Here is a 22,367-nt window from a genome sequence, read left to right on the forward strand (position 1 = left end):
TGTTCAGGCGATTGCTTTAAGATCAGACATGTGCTCTATTGCAAGAACCAAGGGGCGGTTAGGGTAAGATCCTTGTCCAGATATCGGCCGACTGTACCAGTTGCTGTTGCCGTCAGCTGTCCACTATGAGCTTAAGTCCCGGCCTTTGCATTTCGACTCACCACAGCTGCACGAGTCTCAGAAACTGGAAATATCAAAAAAAGAGCAGTCTCTGCACTTTGTATATTCCACCAAAGTCGCTCAAAGTTCAGTAATGGCATCAAATTCACGAGGCCAAAGGTTTTCATTGCTCAATATGCGTTGACTTATTTTGTCAATGAAAAGGTAGAGCCCATGCTATTAGACCTCAACGTGATTTGAACATGCAACCTTCTGATCTGGAATCAGACTCGCTACCGTTGCGCCACAAAGTCTGCTTTCCACTTTGGGAGTCCATTTTCAGTGCAGAGGAAAATGATTTCCTCGTTACCCTGCGCCACACTCACAATGTTTTTGTAAATAAGTAGTAGTAGTTTATAAGAAAGAACCACCTCTGTGACGGGTTGTGGCCTTTCCAGAAGCCTGGATAGCTCAGTCGGTAGAGCATCATACTTTTAATCTGAGGGTCCAGGGTTCAAGTCCCTGTTCAGGCGATTGCTTTAAGATCAGACATGTGCTCTATTGCAAGAACCAAGGGGCGGTTAGGGTAAGATCCTTTTCCAGATATCGGCAGACTGTACCAGTTGCTGTTGCCGTCAGCTGTCCACTATGAGCTTAAGTCCCGGCCTTTGCATTTCGACTCACCACAGCTGCACGAGTTTCAGAAACTGGAAATATCAAAAAAGGAGTAGTCTCTGCACTTTGTATATTCCACCAAAGTCGCTCAAACTTCAATATTGGCGTCAAATTGATCTTGGAAAGTGGGCTCAACTTGAAAGTTTTCTCAAGACAGACCACAGCCTTAAACAAGAGACTGTTTCCACCCAGTTTCGAACTGGGGACCTTTCGCGTGTAAAGCGAACGTGATAACCACTACACTATGGAAACAGATAACACTGGCCCTTGACCCGTTTGGAACTGGAGAGATCTTGGAAAGTGGGCTTAGCGAGGGACTTGTGTCAAGACAGACCACAGCCCTAAACAAGAGACTGTTTCCACCCAGTTTCGAACTGGGGACGTTTCGCGTGTTAGGCGAACGTGATAACCACTACACTATGGAAACAGACAACGTGGCTCTTGTCCCGTTTGGTACTGAAGAGATCTTGGAAAGTGGGCTCAACTTGAAAGTTGTCTCAAGACAGACCACAGCCTTAAACAAGAGACTGTTTCCACCCAGTTTCGAACTGGGGACCTTTCAATAGTGAGGCGAACGTGATAACCACTTCACTATGGAAACAGACAACGTGGCTCTTGGCCCGTTTGGCTCTGAAGAAATCTTGGAAAGTGGGCTCAACTTGAAAGTTGTCTCAAGACAGACCACAGCCTTAAACAAGAGACTGTTTCCACGCAGTTTCGAACTGGGGACCTTTCGCGTGTAAAGCTAATGTGATAACCACTACACTATGGAAACAGATAACACTGGCCCTTGACCCGTTTGGAACTGGAGAGATCTTGGAAAGTGGGCTTAGTGAGGGATTTGTGCCTAGAAAGACCACAGCCTTAAACAAGAGACTGTTTCCACCCAGTTTCGAACAAGGGACCTTTCGCACGTAAAGCGAACGTGATAACCACTACACTATAGAAACAGATAACACTGGCCCTTGCCCTGTTTGGAACTGGAGAGATCTTGGAAAGTGGGCTCAACTTGAAAGTTGTCTCAAGACAGACCACAGCCTTAAACAAGAGACTGTTTCCACCCAGTTTCGAACTGGGGACCTTTCGCGTGTTAGGCAAACGTGATAACCACTACACTATGGAAACAGATAAAGCTGGCCCTTGACCCGTTTGGAACTGGAGAGATCTTGGAAAGTGGGCTCAACTTGAAAGTTGTCTCAAACAGACCACAGCCTTAAACAAGAGACTGTTTCCACCCAGTTTCGAACTGGGGACCTTTCGCGTGTTAGGCGAACGTGATAACCACTACACTATGGAAACAGATAAAGCTGGCCCTTGACCCGTTTGGAACTGGAGAGATCTTGGAAAGTGTTGTCTAGTGAGGGACTTGTGCCAAGACAGACCACAGCCTTAAACAAGAGACTGTTTCCACTAGGGTTGGGTACCGAGAACCGGTACCAATATGGAACCGGTTCCAATATGGAACCGGTTCCAATACAACCGGTACCTACCCGGACCGAAATGCAACGCAGATTTCGGTGCTTCATTTCGGTGCCTGAGCCAATTGAACACGTTCGCTAGGCAGATTCTGTGGGGCACATGTAAAACTGCCCCAGCTCCCAATGTAAACTTTGTCCTGTGTCGCTCACGCTCATTGGTGTTTTCATAGCAACAGTCTTATCTGATAAATGCCGAAATGAAGCACCGAAATCTGCGTTGCATTTCGGTCCGGGTAGGTACCGGTTGTATTGGAACCGGTTCTGATATGACAGTGAAGAGCAGGCAAGCACAAACAAAACTAGCCATCAACCTTTTAACAGAGAAAATACCGAAAGGTAAACGGTCAAAAGTGTGGCTGTATTTCACACAAAAAGATTCAAACATCGCGACGTGCAGCAAATGCAACAAAATAATTGCGTGAAAAGAGGGGAGAGAAGGCAAGAGTCAACGGCAGATCAGCAACCGAAGACTGAAAAATATACGGAGATGACAGCTAAACTACCAACGGTAGTCTCTTAAAGGGGCAGTACACATTTTCTAGTACTCAGTGTGTTCAAGTAACAAGAGTAACTATAAACAAGATAGAAAAGATAGGTATAAACAAATCATAAAATGGTGAAATTCCATGAAATAAATGCAAACAAAATAATACATTTTTGACTCCAAAGGCCAATATGCTCATATTTTTGCAAAAGAAGTTTGAAGCTGTTTTTTGTATTTATTTATATTTATTTAAGTATACTATAAACTGTTGTTTACAGTTAATATAATGTTCATAGTTTGAAGTTAAAAAGTTTGAAGCTGTAGTTGGAAGCCAAGTGTTTTGTATGTATTTATATTTATAATATACTTTAAACAGTTCATATATTGTTCAATTTGAAGAAAAAAATTGCCTTGGCAATAAAAAAAGCCTTTCTTTAATGTCGTCAATCGTCGCTTTGTGCTTAAAAAAAAAAAAGTAGCGGTTCAGGCACCGTTTAGGCACCGGTATCGTTTTAAAAGTATCGGTTTAGCACCAGTATCGGAAAAAACCCAAACGATACCCATCCCTAATTGTGTACTTTCAGATACATATCTGTGTGTACAGGCCTCATCGACAGCATCGGAGAGGGTTTTCTCCTCATGCGATTAATCAGGAAAGGTGTCGCATTTTGCCGGAGAAGGCAAATATGCTGATATTTCTACAAAAGAATTGCTGAAGTATTGAAGCTGTAGTGTGTGTACAGAGTGTGTGTGTGTGTGTTTTGTATTTATTTGTATTTATTTAAGTATAGTCTAAACTTTTGTTAACAGTTCATATATTATTTAAGTTTTAAGTTAAAAAGTGTTTTGTATTTATTTATATATATAATCTACTTTAAACAGTTCATATATTTGGCAATAAAAAAAGCCTTTCTTAAATGCCGTCAATCGTAATTTTTTTATTTATTTTTTTATAAAAGTATCGGTTCCGGCACCGTTTAGGCACCGGTATCGTTTTAAAAGTATCGGTTATGTACCGGTATCGGATAAAAACCAAACGATACCCATCCCTAATCAGGAGGGTACAAGCTGCCTTTTAGAAGGTTTACTGTGCCATTTCAATTCTAAATGTATTTGTACAACAGTGGTGAACCCATTAATCTGTAACTTTATGTGTCACACATGACTTATCGTGACAGAAGCTCTAAGGAATGCTGGAAATCTGTACAAAATATGAAAATTAGAGCAATATAAAATGCATGTGATACCACTAAAATATATTTATATTGTCAAATTTGTCAGTGATCATTTCATTTTCCAATTTGTCAGCCACATATGGTTTTCTCAGCAATGCAAACTGTAAAATATTGTTTACTCTGTATATCACAGTATCAGAGTTTAGTTTAAAAGTTGTAGTCATGAGTCAGAACTTGGAAAAGTCTAACTTACAATTTAGTAATTTCTCTCTGCCATACGAGTTTTAAGAAATTGATCTGTAAATGATTGGTGCTCAATAAATCAGATATTGTGTCATCGGCCTTTTATGTTTTCCTCTCTGTGTTACAGTAACCAGCAGATAGACTTTACTCCTAAAAACCTTAAAAGATATGCTGGCAACCAAAGGTTTGGGTTGGAGTCTAGTGCAGGAGTGTGTATAAGGAAAAGTTGGTTTAAAACACTTGTTTTTTTTGTCAATGTATACATAGCTTTTAAGGGAAACAAGTCAAAGTAAGGAAAAGCTCCAACAATGACCTATGGCATGTGTCATGTCAGTGTATGTGTATGGCCAGGGCCGGATTAAGACATTTTGAGGCCTGGGGCTAATTACCAGGATGAGGCCCCTATATAATAATATAATTGTCAGACTTTAATCGCACAAGCAACACACCACACACTGCAACACACGTGAATACATGGAGGCGACACAGGACACACACGCAGGCCTGAGGTCGTTTGTGAATTTAGCCTCTGCATTTATCCCATCCCGGACTGTCCTTCCTCCAGGACCCCAGGAGCAGTGGGCAGCTTTTTTTTTTAAGCGCCCGGGGACCAGGTGAGATGAACCGTCTGTCTTGGTCAGGGACCGACGAAGAGTGTTGTGTTCTTTTGCATGTTTTTTCTGTTGGGGTTTTTAGTTGAGGAAACCCCTTGTGAACACGGGGAGAACATGCAAACTCCACACAGAAAGGCCCGGGAGATAGCCCACCTGAGCACTGAAGGTCTGGGGAGGACCTGCCCCCCAGAGCCAACAGCGCCCCATGCGGGAATCGAATCCATGACCTTCTTGCTGTGAGGCTGCAGTGCAAGCAGTGCAAGCAACTGAGCCACCGTGCCACGCGCCACGAGCCCCGACGCACATCATGACACGCACATAAACCCACGCCAGGTGCACTGACACATCAGCGCTTTAAAGTACACAGAACCACTCTATAAATATGATCAGTTTAAAGCCAAGGACAAAATGTATGTGTGTAGTAGGCTACACTGTAGACCAGGGGTGGGCAATTCATTTCCCCAAGGGGCCACATGACATAGTGGGAGTGTTGTGGAGGGCCGGACCAATAGGCTGAACTTAATTCTGCTCAATATAAGTTGTATCTCTTTATAAAAAAAACATTAAATTGTATGGTTTTGATTAACTGCTACTGGTAAGAGTAGATGTTGCATTTAGGCTATCAAAAAAATGTGGTGCAGGCATAGTAAAAACGGCAACATTATTTAATCAACATGTAATCAACATTCACCAAAACGATTTTGAAAATGAGCATGTTTTTGCAGTATTAAAGGTGTTCCCAGACGACCAATACGCATGGCACACACACACACACGAGAGCAAGCTTGTAATGCAATAGTATAAGTATACAAATTAATAGTAATATCAATTTTTATCAGCGCAAATGGTCGCAGGCACGCCCACACGCACGAATGTAGGCCTACGGAAATAAAAAAATATCCCGCAAACATACGGTTACTTGCCAAAACAATAGAAGACATTTCTCCAAAATACCTCTTTTTAATGATTTTGTTGCCGTTTAGTTCTTCACGCAAATGCGAAGCAACCCACCTTCTGACTTCAAGTTTCAATGACTTTCAGTTACGTTAAATGACCAGACTACTTGCGTTGCGGAATGATATGAAAGATGTGAATTAGAACACACAAAACCCGTTGCCAATGACAGCAGTCATACATTTTTCGCAGCAGTGAATATAAATAAACTGCAAACGTTGGGATGGCCCATTCAAATCAACGGAACTTTTTGGAACATTCTGAAGAGCCGTATAATTAAATACAGGTATTTAAGTTTGATTCCGAATTTACAATTGACCTCCGCGGGCCGCACAGGGACAGCAAACGGGCCGCAAATTGCCCTTGGGCCGCACTTTGCCCAGGTTTGCTGTAGACAATAATAAACCAATAATGTAAATGTATACATATTTCCAGCAAAAACAAGGCTAAATAGCCAGGGAATGACCATTATAGGTTACTCAAAAATCCAAACACAAGAAGGCAGACAGTCAGATATACAGTGCAAGGTCCAGGTGGAAAGCATTTGAATTAGCTTCCATACAAACAAGCTATTTAAAAAACTTTTTTACAATAATGGAGCCATGTTGAGTGTTGGCAGCCGAGGCCTAACATAGAACAAACATGTGACTCACCATCACCATCATCACATCAGTGATATTAAAAGGCCCGTTTTCTGCTCTCTCAATGCAAACTCATCAATGAGCTCTTCAAAGTCCAGTTGGCGCAGTATGTCATGCTCTATTGACATTAAAGTCAAATTGTTCAGTCTGTCCTCGCACATTGATGTCGTCAGTCTATGCTTAATAATTCCTAATTTGGAGAAGGACCTCTCCCCACTGGCATTACTAACGGACAATGTAAGGTAAATCCTTAGCGCTATGTCCACATTTGGGAAAACACTTTGGAGATGCCTCCCCCGTATTTATGAAAGTAGGTTTCTCGGTGTTGTTGGGTCAGTGAGAGCAACTCGGGAGAAATTCACAAACTGCGCTAGTTCGTCGGGAAAGTCATCTGCTAGATCTGCGTTCTATTTGGCCTGACACTTTGTTCACGTATTTCACTGAGGGAGAGTTTTTCAAGTCGAGTAAGAAATCCAAAGTATTTGCAGGTTTCTTTATAGACTGTATGCCTCTGTTGTAATGCATTTATAAGTTTGTCTATTATCACAAAGAATGTCTCCACACGAAATTTGTACTGCTAAGGGCACTGGCAGCAGACTGGCTAGTCATGGCAGTTGGTTGGTCAGTGCTGGTAGAGGTAGCCGCAGCAGCAGGCAGACTAGCCGGCGGATTAGTTGCAGCACTCCATATATTTGTTAATTTTGGAGTCTTCTTTAGTAATTCTGACACTTTTTCATGTTTAAGAGCTTGTCATTTTCTTTGTTTGGCCCCACTCTCGTGCTTTCTTTGACCGGACATTTTCGCGCATTATTTTTGTTTTCACTCTGAATTTTTCTAACGTTATGCTCGGTGCCGTTGACTCACTCGACATCGGGCAACCTGATGCCCCCTGGTGGCGAGGCCCCGGGCTGCAGCCCCTAAAACCCATTATCTTAATCCGGCTCTGTGTATGTAGCCTGACGATGTCATACTCATAATTCTAGTCAGAATATGAGTCTGATACTGCTCCATTGGGCTGTGATTAAGGGGCGTGTTTCAACCGAACGAGGAAATAAATACCTCTTTGCTCAATTGGATAGAGCTACAACCAATCAGAGCAACGTAGTCATCATCGGGGCCAGCTCATAAATTAAACTTTTTCCGAATCCCGTAGGAAGGACAGCAAAAACATCTTTTCAATGTACAAATGCCTTGGTCGCGTTTCTCTGTTCCTCTTTCAAACTGAATGCGCTGTCGATGTCTTCTAAAACAGACTAGATAGCAGAATCAAAACATCTCAGCTCTCCAGCGGCAGCCATGTTTGTGAAAACGAATTCAAACCAAGCGCTCATTAATGACGTGGTGGATAACGTGACTGTTGATCATCTGTCCATCATCGTATAAAGCCCGCCCTGACAATTTGATTGGTCTATCTATCTCCTCACAGATTTTTGTGAGGAGATAGTTTCTCCCCAATGGAGCAATGCCAGACCGAACTTCCCGACCTAAACTTTTGTGGGCGGGGCTAAATTCGTCTGGCATGCAGGCTACTGTGTATGGCCAATTCAGAGAGAAGGGACCGGAACAAATATACGGGTTTTTGTTTTTTCCACAAATAGGGCATTCTAAGTTATAATATTGATTATAAGTTCATAAGTTCATATAATACTGTGATTGTTTTTAGTTAGCTAAAGTGTACCAGTCAGAGGTTACATTTAAAATCAATTGTATGAATTTCCTTAATTCATTAATTCATTAATCACTTACTCATTTTGAGTAAAACATGGATCATATCAGAGACTTTCAGCCTTATGATTGGATACTAGATTACTTTTTCCACTGATTGTATCATACCGAGTAAGAGTTTTGTATGTTGTATTTTAATGAGTAGAACATCTTTTGAATAGTGCAGTATAACCCCACAGTTTTGAATGTACTGGTATCCCATCTTCAGTATATGTAAGGGAGCAGTTGATATGGCACACGACGACAGTACTCCTCCCATGCTTCTCCATGTTTCTCTTGACATGCTTCCTCGATCTCATTGGCCCGCTCTCTCAGCTGGTTTGTGCACAGGAGAACTGGTATGTAAGGTAAAACACTGGAGAATCCTGAGGGACACATCAAAAGTAATACATGACATCTTCTCATGATACAGAGGGAAGCAGTGAGGCGTGTCCAAAAACCCTGGCTGATATTTTATTGAAATCTCGAGCTAATATTTAGAAACCACAAAATTGTATTTAATTATTGCTCATAATATGTAAGATTTTACACATTATATCACAGTACTAATAAAATGTGTGGTTAATAAACAGGGTTTTAAAAGGGTTTATTTGTGGATTTCAACATGGCATGGGAAAAAAGGACAGTGGCAATGGCCTTGGTGTTGCCTGTAGATAGGGAAAAAGCTCTCCAAAAAAATGTGGTGTGTACCATGTTCATCATTTGTATTAATGTATGTTTATTTTCTTCCATGGCTCATTACTTATTTCAAATAGAATAACTCATTTTAAAGAATGGAAGTAGAATAACAGAATAGAATAATGCTTTGGATGCCCATTCATTGGCTTATTAGAAAGTAGAAATTCTTTCATACTGGTCTGAAAAAAGGAACAAAGCTTTACCAAAAAATGTCAGTCTAAGAGAAACTGAAGAGTAACCCATATTCCCCTTCAGAAGTCTTACCACAGGGAAGAGTCCAAGCCCAATTCATCATAATATCACCAAGATAGTTTGGGTGGCGAACCAATCCAAACCAGCCGGACACTAACAAGTTCTGTCCAGTGGGACTCGCGATGGTCTTCAGACCTATGGTACATTTAGCAAAAATCATAACATGACAGATGGAGTACATACAAAACTGGAGACAAAAAGTGTATGCTTATTGGATTTACTGGCAAAAGCAGGATCACTGGGGTCTTTCCGAAAACGATCCTTTTGATCATTGGAAAAATAATAAATGACCAAACCCCCACCTATTCAGAAACAGATGAAAACTGTTATTCTGCACATCTTATAATATCATTATATCCAAGGATGAAGTGGATGAAGTGTAATCTACCCATGTACCATAGAGAAGACCAATGAGAATGGCAGTGGGGATACTGATTTGCAGAGGCCGATGAAGCAGGAAGAATGCAGGAGTGCTGGAGTAGAAGGTAATGTATACATATTCTCCTTGGATCATGACGAAGCCAATACCCTCCTGTGTGAATTCCTTGGTTGGCAAAACTGAGGCCTGCATGACACGTGACACAACATATGAAAGTATGGTCTTTCAGGCATTGCCAATTGCCTTGTTTAATTAGTTGTTGTCTGACAAATATCTGATACAGCAAAGAAAGTATAAATTCCATTATGATTTAACTTCAGGCAATCAGATTATTCTGGGAGGAAAAATGAAACAAGCGTTAAAAGCCTTAAATTACTTCAGTTTACCAACCTCGTCTACCAAGAAGTCCACTATGTAAAGAAGTTGAAAGGTCACCACAAGAAGCATAGGCAGAGAAACTCGTCCATCTCTTTCTATCTCAGCCAATAAATAACATAAGACAACCATACCCTGCACATGTAACAGAAAAAAAATGTATTAGTATTTTTCCAAAAGATTATAAGGAATGACATAGAATTGTACACCCTTTCAAGGGACGGTGGCAGCTTGCAATAATGCTTCAATTTACCCATCCCATAAATCCAATCCTGACCATGAAAAACTGTTTCATGTCAATGCCAGCAATTCGAGGGTTAATCTCTTTGCCTCGAGCAAAGTCTTGAAGCAGGGGTCCTGTGAGAAACCAATAAGAATATCCATGAAAATATGAACAAGGCTTGTGATCCAGTTAGCTACATGCCAAAACAGAGCAGCAAAACAGCTTTTTGATCACAAAATATGGTCAACATCTTGCCACTTGAAAACCACTAAAACTTTCAAACATGAAAGGATATGACTTTGTTTCTAATGAGAGCTTGAAAAGGAGAGTTCACTGACCAGTTTTAGTGTGAACTTCATTTGATGGGTGCTCTTGACGCCTGTGCAGATGTAAAAGTGTGGCCATGAGGAGAGAGACAATGTAGCAGGCACACATGAGAGAATAGATCCTGTCTACGATCAGACATGCCTGGAACACACCACCGATCCACATCCCCACCAGGACGGCTGAGCTCACAACAAACGCTTGCAAACCTGTTGGAGAATATAGAAAAGAACATCTACATCCAGCAGTACAAAACCCCAACAGTACAGACATCTGAAACACACCCGTCATAATGACATTAAGGTATCATTTGTACTTACCGTTGCAATTGTATTTCAGGAACTTTCTATCTCTACCTTTTCCCCCATGCTCTACCTACAAAAAGAAAGACACATATTGATGAACACCATGGAACACCAGGCTCCTGGTTTGAGATGACCACAGTGTCAGCTGCAGTACTGGTAGTATTTTGAGTAGGCTAATGAACAGGTTGTTGTTTTTTTCCCCATTCCATGATGTTTACATTACACCACCACTGCAGGATGCCCATGTAAGTTGCTTTGGATAAAAAACGTCCCTTTAAACTGACCTTTACATAGCTAGATAAATAAAATCCTTACTTCCTAGTAAGTGTTAACCTAATTCTTGTAAACATTACGTGGATTGCAACAGTCTGCATGATAGTGTGAGAGCATTTATGCCAAAACCAGCTGTAATATAGTTTATTTCCACGACCCAGTTTGGATTGTTTTGTTTTGCTATACATACTGTATCTACCATTTCAGCAACCTGTGAGAGCCTCAATAGTGGCAGATTTGTCAAAGATCTTTAAAACATCAGTGAGAGAGTTGTATCTTCTCTGTAGGTAGCTATTGTTGAACAAAATTAACCCCTCTATCCAGTATGGCAACATGGTGTATGCAAAAACCAACACATTTAATCCAAGATTAATTAGGCTACAGCAATAATTGTTCTTATGATGAAAAATCGGTCTCTGTCTTCATAAACATTGCACCAGCAGTTACGCTTTCAGCAGTTTGTCAGAAGAATTGCAAAAAAAACTGCGCTTTACAATCAAGTAATCTCTGTTGGTCATGTTACCCATCCCTCACCACTTGTGCTATGTGTGCTTAGATTTTCAGAAGCCATGTGTTAAAAAGGCAGCTTCACCAGCTGCATCCAGCTGTGCACCCCCACTGTGCCGGCCACTCACGGGACCTGGGGTCCATGAAAGGTCAGCCTATCAGTTGATCCCAGAGTTCCGTGGGGCTCGTGCACAGTGGAATTTCACTGACCATTTGGCCACTTCAACAGTTTCAAGACAGTTTCAAGGCCCCCGTCATCTCTCCACTATATAAGGCCGACCCTCCTCTGGCCAAGTTGTGGGTCAAGTCAAGCGGAGTTGGAGAAGTCCTCTTCAAGGAGCGCATCGGACAATTCAATTCATTCAAAGACATTCGCGATCATTTGCCGTGCGTCGTTCAAGAATGTAAGTGTTGTTATATGTATCATTTAGCTCTGTAGTCCGTTCAGTTCATTGTAAATAGTATCTGTTATTTACAGTCATCATTATCATCTGTAGCATCCACATTTCACCCCGAGGCCAGTTCAACCATTTACTTTTGTTACGGAGATATGGAATGTTCGTATTTACAGTATAGCCGTAACATTCATATTGTATATATTATATTCATTCATCTTGCATATAATGGTTCATCTTTACTGTATTTAATTGTATATATTTGTCATTTGTGATGTTTAATAGAAACCACGGTTCAAACACGGATTATATCAGTCAGTTCACGGATTCATGTCTATCATTTCACGGTTCAAACACGGACTCAAATGTGGATATAAGTCCCTTTACACGGGATAATTATATTCACGGGCATCATTCATCAACCACTTCATGTCTTCACTTCGTGTGTGTGTGCAATAAACCAGACCTCATTGGAACATTGGCATCCGTTCTTGTTCTAACCGGACAGACCTGTGGCGATTGTCACCTATTTCACAACCAGTAATACAGTCCTTTTGGGTTTCATTCAATTCAAATATCACCCTATTTTATATGGTCCTTCGAGCCGGATATTACATTTACCACAGTAAAGATGTCAATGCCAAGAGACAACACTCGTGCTCGCCGTGATGGTTATCAGCCCAGCTGCTTGGATGACTACTCGGTGAAGCTCTCGAGGCCTCATCTACATCAGGCACACGCACTCCCAGACCAAGCCGTTGGTGGAGCCATCAGTCCCAGCCATGTGGACGCTCTAGCACCACCTGCTGGACAGAAGCAGTCAAGCCCACTCCCAGAGGCATTCCTCTCAGCTCTCAGGGAGATGCGGGAGGACAATCAGCAATTAAGGCTTGATATGCAGCAAATTGTCCAAGCCCTCTCACCACGTGCATCAGAGGCACCACCAGCTCCAACCACCAGCTTCGCTGCCGCATCCAGAGGACGACCCCACGTCGCAGACAGTGGGGTATCCTATTCAAGGCTTCCCTTCCCGGATTTCTCATCCACGCCGCTGACAACCAGGCAGCCCTTCCTTCAGCCAGTGGATGACCTGCAAGGTGTGCCATGGACTACGTCTCATCACACTCAGCTGGTGGTCCAACCAGATGATGACACGTCTCCGTGGCAGGTGCCACGCCCACATCATCCACCTCAACAGTTTGTGGCTGAGCTGACTGATCATATGCGGAGCATGCATATGCGTCCAGAGCACAGCCCAGCTGCTCACGCACCGCCATCTCAGGTACCAACACCGCAGTACATGGTGCCATTCACTCCTCCTCGCACCTCATCAGCTCGTCCTTACAACCCAGCATCATACCCGGTTGCTGGACTGAGGCCACTGGGGCAGGGTCCCTACGACGGGCCACCTACCCCTCCCCGACGAGAGAGCACCTACAGAGGACCAAAGCCTCACATCCCGTGCTTCACAGATGAAGACCCCCGCCAGTTTGCCCGCCTGAAGCTGGCATTGGAGAACATCCTGCCTGCGGATGCGACTGAGCGGTTCAAGTACCAGATCCTGGTCGACCACCTGAAGCTGGAGGATGCTCTGCTGATAGCAGACTCCTACTGCAACAGCCGGTATCCTTACACCAACACCATGGCATCACTCACCGAGCTGTATGGCCAGCCACACAGGCTGGCTCTGCAGCGCATCAACGAGGTCCTTGCTGAATCTCCAGTGAAGAGCGGTGACAGCAGGGGGTTCCGCCTGTTCGCACTAAAGGTGCGGGCCCTTGTGGGGATGTTGGACCAGCTGGGGAAAGAAGGGCGAACAGAACTGGAGTGTGGGTCACATGTGTCACGACTGCTGTCAAAGCTTCCACATGACATGCGCATCCAGTTCAAACGCTACATCGACCCCATTCGGACACCAATCCCCACACTGCTGGACTTTTCTTACTGGCTGGAGAAGGAGGTCCGTGTTCAGCAGGATGAGGTGCCATTCATCCACTCCAGAGCACCGCTGGAAGAGCCACCTGACCGCCAGAAAGGCGCCAGGTCGAATCAGAGCCCAGCCGTGCACTTAACCACTGTCCTGCTTGGGTGTGACTCACCTGTTAAGGCAGTCGAGCCCACCAAGACAGCACAGCCCTCACCATGCAAGGCAGAGCAGCCGCAGAAGTACTGCCCGTTCTGCAACAACAATCAGCACTATTTCAATCAGTGCACAACATTCAAGCAGCTGACCAAGGATCAGAAGGTCAGCTGGATCAAGAAAGGGAAACGGTGCTGGAGGTGTGGAAGGGATCATCAAACAGTGCAGTGCTACCTCAAGGCCAGATGTCAGACATGCAATCTGACGCATCTGGAAGTGCTGCACGAGGTGAACGCCAGACCAGAGAAGCCAGCCCCCGAAGCCAGTCAGCCGGTGACGTACTACCTCGATCCTGCCAGGAGGGGTGGTAGCGTACTGCTGAAAATGGTAAAGGTGTGCCTATTCAATGGCAACAAGAAGATGGAGACATACGCCATCTTGGATGACGGTTCCGAGCGCACAATGCTGCTGCACAGTGCTGCTCAGGAGCTGGGTCTTCACGGACGAAGTGAGGAGCTGGCACTCAGAACCATCCGTCAGGACGTCAGGGCTGTGCCAGGGAGGTCAGTCTCATTCTCTGTGGCATCAGCCATTCACCCTCAGAAACGGTTCAGGATAGAGCAAGCTTTCACCTCAACAGAGCTTGGTTTATCCACTCATTCATATCCAGTCAAATCCCTTCAGAAAGCCTATCACCACCTCAGAGACCTGCCCCTTCATTCATTCAGTCAGGCCCAACCACTGCTCCTCATCGGGTCTGACTACCCTCATCTCCTCACCCCAGTTGAGCGAGTGCACCTAGGCCCACCAGGTGGACCGGCTGCACTGCGCACACGCCTCGGTTGGACACTGCAAGGCCCTTTCAAGGTACCCATGCATCAGTCCTCCACCCCTCAGTGTCTACTCACTGGTAATGAGACTCCTTCCACTGAGCATCGCTGTCAGGTGACCAAACCTAGGCAGAGGGATGTCATCAGGACACAGCTGTGTCAGGAGTCCATCCGTGCAGAGGCACGGAGCAGCAAAGGACAAGGAAGAAGCCTTCCCAGCCAGCAGGGAGAGACGGGTCATCCTTCCACGAGCCTGTTGACCTGCGGAAGTCATCATTCTGTGGTAACGTCTCTGTGACCTCTGCTCAGTCTCTTCCAGATCCCGGAGGTTTCAGCAGCTACCAAGAGCTGTTGGAGGCCTCTATCAGAGCATGTCATGGGGCGGCCACGCCCACAGACCCCGCAGCAGAGGACGTCAGGCAAGCTGAGCTTGCTCTCCTCCGGACAGTTCAGAGAGACTGCTTCCCGGAGGAATTCATTCTTCTTTCCACAGGGAAACCTGTCCCTGCAGCCAGCAGACTGCTCAGGTTGGCTCCTGAGTTTGACGCAAAGGTCCAACTGATCCGCGTGGGGGGGCGGCTCCGCAGGTGTGAGTCCCTGGAGGAGGACGCATTGCACCCCATAGTGCTGGATCCTCATCACCCCATCACCAAGCTCATCATCCAGGACGGTGACAGCCGGCTCATGCATCCAGGCCCGGACAGGGTGGTTTCTGAGCTACGGCGACGGTTCTGGATATTGAGGGGGAGAGAGGCCGTCAGGAAGCACCAGCACGGCTGTGCTGAGTGCCGAAGATGGCACAGCAACCCAGTCATCCCCAGTATGGCTGACCTTCACCCATCCAGCTTGCGGCTTTCCAAGCCCGCTTTGCATTCTGTTTCCACAGGTGTGGCTGTTTCCTCATCAGCACACGGACGGCGCAGATCCAGGTCGAGGACCGGACCTACACGCGGCCCGATGCAATCCGTCTCCCATCATTTCTGCAGGATGCAACTGGCTCATTGCAGGAAAACACCTTTGCTACGCAAAGTTGAGGGCGGCTGTTAAAAAGGCAGCTTCACCAGCTGCATCCAGCTGTGCACCCCCACTGTGCCGGCCACTCACGGGACCTGGGGTCCATGAAAGGTCAGCCTATCAGTTGATCCCAGAGTTCCGTGGGGCTCGTGCACAGTGGAATTTCACTGACCATTTGGCCACTTCAACAGTTTCAAGACAGTTTCAAGGCCCCCGTCATCTCTCCACTATATAAGGCCGACCCTCCTCTGGCCAAGTTGTGGGTCAAGTCAAGCGGAGTTGGAGAAGTCCTCTTCAAGGAGCGCATCGGACAATTCAATTCATTCAAAGACATTCGCGATCATTTGCCGTGCGTCGTTCAAGAATGTAAGTGTTGTTATATGTATCATTTAGCTCTGTAGTCCGTTCAGTTCATTGTAAATAGTATCTGTTATTTACAGTCATCATTATCATCTGTAGCATCCACATTTCACCCCGAGGCCAGTTCAACCATTTACTTTTGTTACGGAGATATGGAATGTTCGTATTTACAGTATAGCCGTAACATTCATATTGTATATATTATATTCATTCATCTTGCATATAATGGTTCATCTTTACTGTATTTAATTGTATATATTTGTCATTTGTGATGTTTAATAGAAACCACGGTTCAAACACGGATTATATCAGTCAGTTCACGGATTCATGTCTATCATTTCACGGTTCAAACACGGACTCAAATGTGGATATAAGTCCCTTTACACGGGATAATTATATTCACGGGCATCATTCATCAACCACTTCATGTCTTCACTTCGTGTGTGTGTGCAATAAACCAGACCTCATTGGAACATTGGCATCCGTTCTTGTTCTAACCGGACAGACCTGTGGCGATTGTCACCTATTTCACAACCAGTAATACAGTCCTTTTGGGTTTCATTCAATTCAAATATCACCCTATTTTATACCATGCACTCATTGATGTTCTGTCATAAGGGGCGCCAAGTAACAGACCTTATTTTGTATACAGAACGCATTCTGTGCTACCAAATGCATTCATTTGATACACCATATTGCCCTTTGTCCACGTAAGACACAAATGTGAGAAGTTTAGAAGACATTTTTAGTGAGCAGAAAACATAACAGATGATTCATGTTGTGTACTAAATTGACTGTGCGAGCACCGGTAGAGTAAACGCAGACCTAACTTCACCAGTGCAGAGGTGGAGGTACTGTTGCAGAATGTAGATGTGTCCATTCTATTCCACTATGGCTATATCCACGCGATTGAGTTTAGTGCTTATTTATTTATTCACTTACATTTGCAGTGTTCGTCTAGTGCTTTTATTTATTTTAGGACATCACGATGCCTCGTAGAACCATGACTATTAATGTGAAACGTAATTGTTAATGATACAAATATTCTCATATTTTTTATTATAATAAATATTTAAATCCGAGGATGTCTGTAGAATTGATGTGAACGCAATCACCAACGATTTCTCACAAATTCAGCCCTTAAGAACAATCTGGCCGATTTACCATTGCTATTTAGCGTTCTTAAATTCTGGTGTAGGTGAAATTGGTACCAGCCTCACATGGGAGTACCAGACTATGTAGGTAACTTACCCTGTGAGCAGGAGCCGGGTGAATGTGGGTGACATTGTGTGTAAATTGTGATACCGTCTTTGCGAGGGCCACCAAGACACACTGGTGCTGTCCTTGCAACAGCAACAATATGTTGGTAGTCTCACCCGATTGGACAGGCATCAACCATTCAACACAAAGGCAGATCAATTAAGTTGAACACCTAGGGGGCGCCACACAAAGTGTAGTGTCCTCCACGTGGTCAAAATAATGATAATCCACAAATCAGTCTCGTTAAATATATCAGTCTCATAAAATATATTATAATATCAATTTGGAACTCTGATTAATAATTAAATTAATAACTACAACCAAAGTTACCTTACTAATAGTATAGTTGAAGGTCATTAGAATTCTGAATAGAAGAGGTTGGCAACGTCCATTCTTGTGTAACATTAAATAAACCAGCGTATATAAATCAAAGTATTTATTTACACAATGATAAGGAAATAACACACAATATGTAATCTAGCTAAATGTAACTAACCAATGAATTGAAGGAATAGGTGTATGTGTAATCGAGAGGGAGTGTGTGTGTGAGCTTGTGAGCTCGGGGTTGCGCTGTTAGGAGCGCGCCAGAAAGAATGTGTGTGTGTGTTCCTTTGTCTGATCACCGTAGTTCCGCGTGCATGTGTGTGCACGTACGCGAACATACATGTGATGTGAACAAGGACGAGCCTATATGCAGCGCGAAGTTCGAGTATTCTCTTCGCGTGTGAGGCTATGTGAAGGCCAATGTATGTGTAATCGTGCGCGATTAAGGTGCCATGTTAGGAAAGAGGGAAATGGTTAGTGATGCATGCAAGACTCGATGTGTCTGAGAAGCAATCCTAACGATAACCCTTAGATGGTGTGGCGAAGCCAACTACCAGCTAACAATGAACATATATATCACAGTTACGTTCAGTAAACAAAACATATGAAACACATGAACAATGGCATGTAAACAGTCTTATGCTTAGCCAGGTTGTGAATAGCTAGGATAGCTAAATGCCCAGTTAATGTCAGAGTTACCAGTCCTTTGGGAAAAGTGTTGGGCTGGTCCGACGTGGATAAGGCAGAGAAGCGATGATGCCGTCCGTAAATGGAGAAAGTTGTCCTTGCTGTGATGTCTGTGTCCCTGCAGTTTAGATCGGAGGATTTGATCGCTCAGAACGGTGCAGTCTGCCTTTTGTTCCCGTTGTGTGGAGTTAGCTAGCAGGTCTATCGTTAGCTGCTTTCGCTAAACTTACTGCGTCTCACTTATCAGTTCGGTGACTGAAATCTTAGGCATATGTCGGCCGTAAGAAGTGAGAACAAAGAGAGTAGTTCTTCACCGTGTGACGGTGTGCTCCAAGCGGTGTTGGAGATGAGGAGAGGAAGAGAGGTCTTGGCCAGGTGGGCGCCGACAGAGAGAGGGTCACATCTGGGGAGATGCGGCTATTATCCACGCTCAGGTGGGCGTGGTTAAGAAAAGCATCAGGTTACATTTTTATGACAGGTAAAACCTGACGTAGTTTCCGGGGGAACCCATAGACAAGTTACTGATTAAAGTCAACCACAATGGACGAATTCCAGTGTACCTACACTGGTCTAGGTTAAGAACAAATCCCAGATGAGAAAACTTTCATGAATGCCATAATTGTCCCGGAAACCCACTGTTTATAAAGCAATGAATATATGAATGATCGAGGAAACGAGAGAGATCGCACGGACTCTGCAGGGTGTCAATTCAGTGAGGTTGAGCGCTTACCATGCCTGCGGTTACTTTTATACACGGAAGCATAGGTGCAACTCACGTTGAAATGATAACTCTCCATTTTAATTGGTGTAAACTGTGATTTGTTTGTGTCAGTCCAGCCCCTTGCATCTCGCCACCGAGGGAGCTTACACTAACCAGTGATAGGTCCGCAACGTTTTTTTTTTCTCCGTCTGTGACATCGTGCCCCCCGAGGAGAGTGTCCACGCCCCCCCACTTTGAGAACCACTGTTCTAGTCCATCAAAAGTTCATCATATTCACATAACAGTTCTGATATACTGTGGAAAATATGATGTGCACGAAAGGACTCTGATTCAATACATTCCCTAAATCACCGAAGGCAAACAAAAGCAAAGGCTGCCTGAACTTTTGTAGACAATGGATGTGAATGTATCAGTAGCCAGCAGGTACAGTGTTGTGCAGTGAGTAAAAGTCACTCCCTGACACCTCAAGGGGAGTGCTAGCGACAGATACTAGCGCCTATAGGTTTTAGCCTCCTTGCTGGCACACCCGAGGTTGCGAGTGGGTGCTGTGTGGGAATGTGCTTGTATACACAATGCAGGTTACATTGGTGTTTGTCATTATAATTGACCAGTTGTGCAATCACACTTCAATGATTCAGTGACTTACTTGGCCAAATGGTAGATGGTAGAGAACTCCCTGCAGTACAGTATATATTAGAACCACAAGCAGTGTTGTCCAGTCCCACAACAGCATGCTGGTCTCACCCAGCAGGGTCCAGGGTTTAGAGGGATGGAGACAGCCTTCATACAGCAGCATTACTAATGGTGTCATCAGGGTGCACACTCGAATGATGCCTGTGATGAGAACATTGGAGAGCTATGAGATGGATGTTGTAACCAAGAATATTATATTATATCGTAGATAGATAGACAGAGAGAGAGAGAGAGAGAGAGAGAGAGACATATTGTTCATTCACACTTAAGACATCACGTTACTTGGTCAGTAACACCAGCCTATTCTCTTCAGTCTATAGCCGTTAGTCTATGCAAACATCCAGAATAGATTGATTAGGAAACAAGCCCTGTCTCATACAAGTGAAATGCCAGTGTTTGTTCACACCTGGAATTTCATAGCTAAAACAAAAAGATCACCACTATAGGTACAGTATGTTGCAAACAGCTCTAAAGACACATAGCCAACATCCAATAGAGGAGGCAGATCTCACGGGCGGTGCTCCAAGTGTCCTCCTGTTGCACCATCTCCTTGCTGGGTTTGTCATCATTGGCTTCTTTGTGTTGTTCCCCATTTATGCCACAGTGTGGTGCACTGCCATTAAGCTGTCAGGTAAAAGTTAATAGTTTGAAAATTATAGCTTTTGTAGTGAAATAAGTGTGCTCAGATGCTTGGTGTGTGTGTGTGTGTGTGTGTGTTTGTGTGTGTGTGTGTGTGTGTGTGTGTGTGTGTGTGTGTGTGTGTGTGTGTGTGTGTGTGTGTGTGTGTGTGTGTGTGTGTGTGTGTGTGTGTGTGTGTGTGTGTGTGTGTGAGAGAGAGAGAGGGAAAGTAATTCTGACCTGCTTCAAATGTGTGTGTTCACTCATCTTATACTTCAGCTTAACCTTGCTTTAACCTTGAAAGCAGAATGAGAAGTTTAGTGCTGAAGTATTTCCCCCAGTAAAAGTTATGCATGTAATTTTATCAATGAGGTATTGCAAAAACAGAAAAAAGAATTCAGTTAACAAGCTAACTAGAATGTATCAATGCACGCTCTTTAGTGAAATGCCTCTTTAATTAACATTCGCCGCACAGTACCAGTCAAAAGTTTTGACACACCTTCTCATTCAATGTTTTTTCTTTATTTTTATTATTTTCTACATTGTAGATTAATACCGAAGACATCAAAACTATGAAAGAACACATGTGGGATTATGTAGTAAACAAAAAATTGTTAAACAAACCAGAATATGTTTTATATTTTAGATGCTTCAAAAGAGCCAAATTTTCATTTCATTTACAATGTATGAAATTATAAAAATAAAGAAAAAACATTAATTGAGAGGGTGTGTCTAAACTTTTGACTGGTACTGTAGCTCCTTGTATAACATTCTGCTTCTACAGCAAAGAGTATATTTGGCTAGGTTAGACTGACATAAAGAGTTGGAATCAATCAGACATTCAAGACATTGAAAAGGTTAGCAATAATGATATCAACTTGAACTGTTGCTTTCATCAAAGGATCCTCCATTTGCAGCTTACATCTTTGTAGACCTTTAGCAGTCTTGTTGTCGATAAATTGAGGTAATCTTCAGAAATTTCAACTCATGCTGCCTCACAAAAGTTGGATTAGGCACTTTTCAGACTTTGTAGTCAAGCTGCTCCTCAAAAAGCTAAATAGGATTGAAATTCTGTGACTGTGCTGACCTTACATTGAGCAATCTTAGATTCTTCGTTGAATTGTCTCGTTATTTTCAGGCCATTATCAAACCCACAAATGCTGATGCTCCAGATACTCAAGCAGACAGTTTTATTGTTTCCTTAAACAGTATAATGGTTTTGATTGCAAAGGGCTTTCCAATGGTAAATTAGCTTTTTAACACAATAGTTTACCTGACATAATGAGCTATTGGAACAAAGAAGGGAAGGCCTTTGTATATCTGTTTCAATGTTGCATTCAAATGAGCGGTTTTCAGCCACACCAGTCTTTTACAGCATTAACGATCTCTAGACTTATCAATGTAGTGTTACTGCAATAAGACAAATAGGATTTCAAAAACAAAAGACATTTCTCTGTGATTCAAGGGTTGTAGCATACATACATGAATATATACCACAACACAAAAGAGGCTCACCTAAATTGTATATTTTCTGAGAAACAAATTGTTTAAAAAGGACTGGCAGATCCATTTCTACTGACTGGCATTTCTGAGAAGTGTTAACCTGATTTCAGTATGCTTTACATAACATATAACTGTTACCATTACTATAATGTAATCCAATACAAAGGAATGCTGTGAAATTAAACAGTATTTGTCTCACCGGTGGTCAGCTGGTTTGAGGTGTTACAGAGAGGTGAGAGAGGTGGCTAAGACTCCACTCCTGGTGTTGGAACTTTTATTTCTATCTGTCACAGCATGCAAGAGGCTGTATGTCTTCCTCTGTGGGGCCAAACGGCCCTCACTCAGTATTGCACCAACATATGCTCCTGCAATACTTCCAACTGATTGCAGTCTCCCAGGAGACATGCTGAAATTCAACGAATTTGCAAATTACACACCATCTCTCTTAAGGCAATGGGCAAGCCCTGGTCTCTCAAAA

At 43.5% G+C, this 22,367-nt stretch overlaps 1 protein-coding gene and 5 non-coding genes across 6 annotated transcripts; all 6 read right to left on the reverse strand.

Moving 5' to 3' along the window:
• Positions 1-953: 953 nt before the first annotated feature.
• trnav-uac lies at positions 954-1,026 on the reverse strand. Its single transcript has one exon. It is a non-coding gene; the product is annotated as a tRNA-Val (tRNA).
• Positions 1,027-1,128: 102 nt separating this feature from the next.
• On the reverse strand, positions 1,129-1,201 carry trnav-aac. Its single transcript has one exon. It is a non-coding gene; the product is annotated as a tRNA-Val (tRNA).
• A 450-nt stretch (positions 1,202-1,651) lies between these two features.
• On the reverse strand, positions 1,652-1,724 carry trnav-uac. Its single transcript has one exon. It is a non-coding gene; the product is annotated as a tRNA-Val (tRNA).
• Positions 1,725-1,826: 102 nt separating this feature from the next.
• trnav-aac lies at positions 1,827-1,899 on the reverse strand. The gene has a single exon. It is a non-coding gene; the product is annotated as a tRNA-Val (tRNA).
• Positions 1,900-2,000: 101 nt separating this feature from the next.
• Positions 2,001-2,073, reverse strand: trnav-aac. Its single transcript has one exon. It is a non-coding gene; the product is annotated as a tRNA-Val (tRNA).
• Positions 2,074-8,204: 6,131 nt separating this feature from the next.
• Positions 8,205-22,367, reverse strand: si:ch1073-429i10.1 (delta(14)-sterol reductase TM7SF2). The gene is made up of 12 exons (XM_031573312.2): positions 22,089-22,367; positions 20,627-20,682; positions 20,281-20,392; positions 19,722-19,909; positions 10,640-10,694; positions 10,334-10,528; positions 10,026-10,129; positions 9,788-9,907; positions 9,415-9,583; positions 9,240-9,320; positions 9,031-9,153; positions 8,205-8,453 (listed from the first exon to the last, which is right to left on the reverse strand). Exons 2-12 carry the CDS (start codon positions 20,651-20,653, stop codon positions 8,293-8,295), a joined length of 1,335 nt encoding a protein of 444 aa, XP_031429172.1. The 5' UTR covers positions 20,654-20,682; positions 22,089-22,367; the 3' UTR covers positions 8,205-8,292.

This window comes from Clupea harengus, chromosome 9 (assembly GCF_900700415.2).
Source record: "Clupea harengus chromosome 9, Ch_v2.0.2, whole genome shotgun sequence".
Taxonomy (NCBI): domain Eukaryota; kingdom Metazoa; phylum Chordata; class Actinopteri; order Clupeiformes; family Clupeidae; genus Clupea; species Clupea harengus.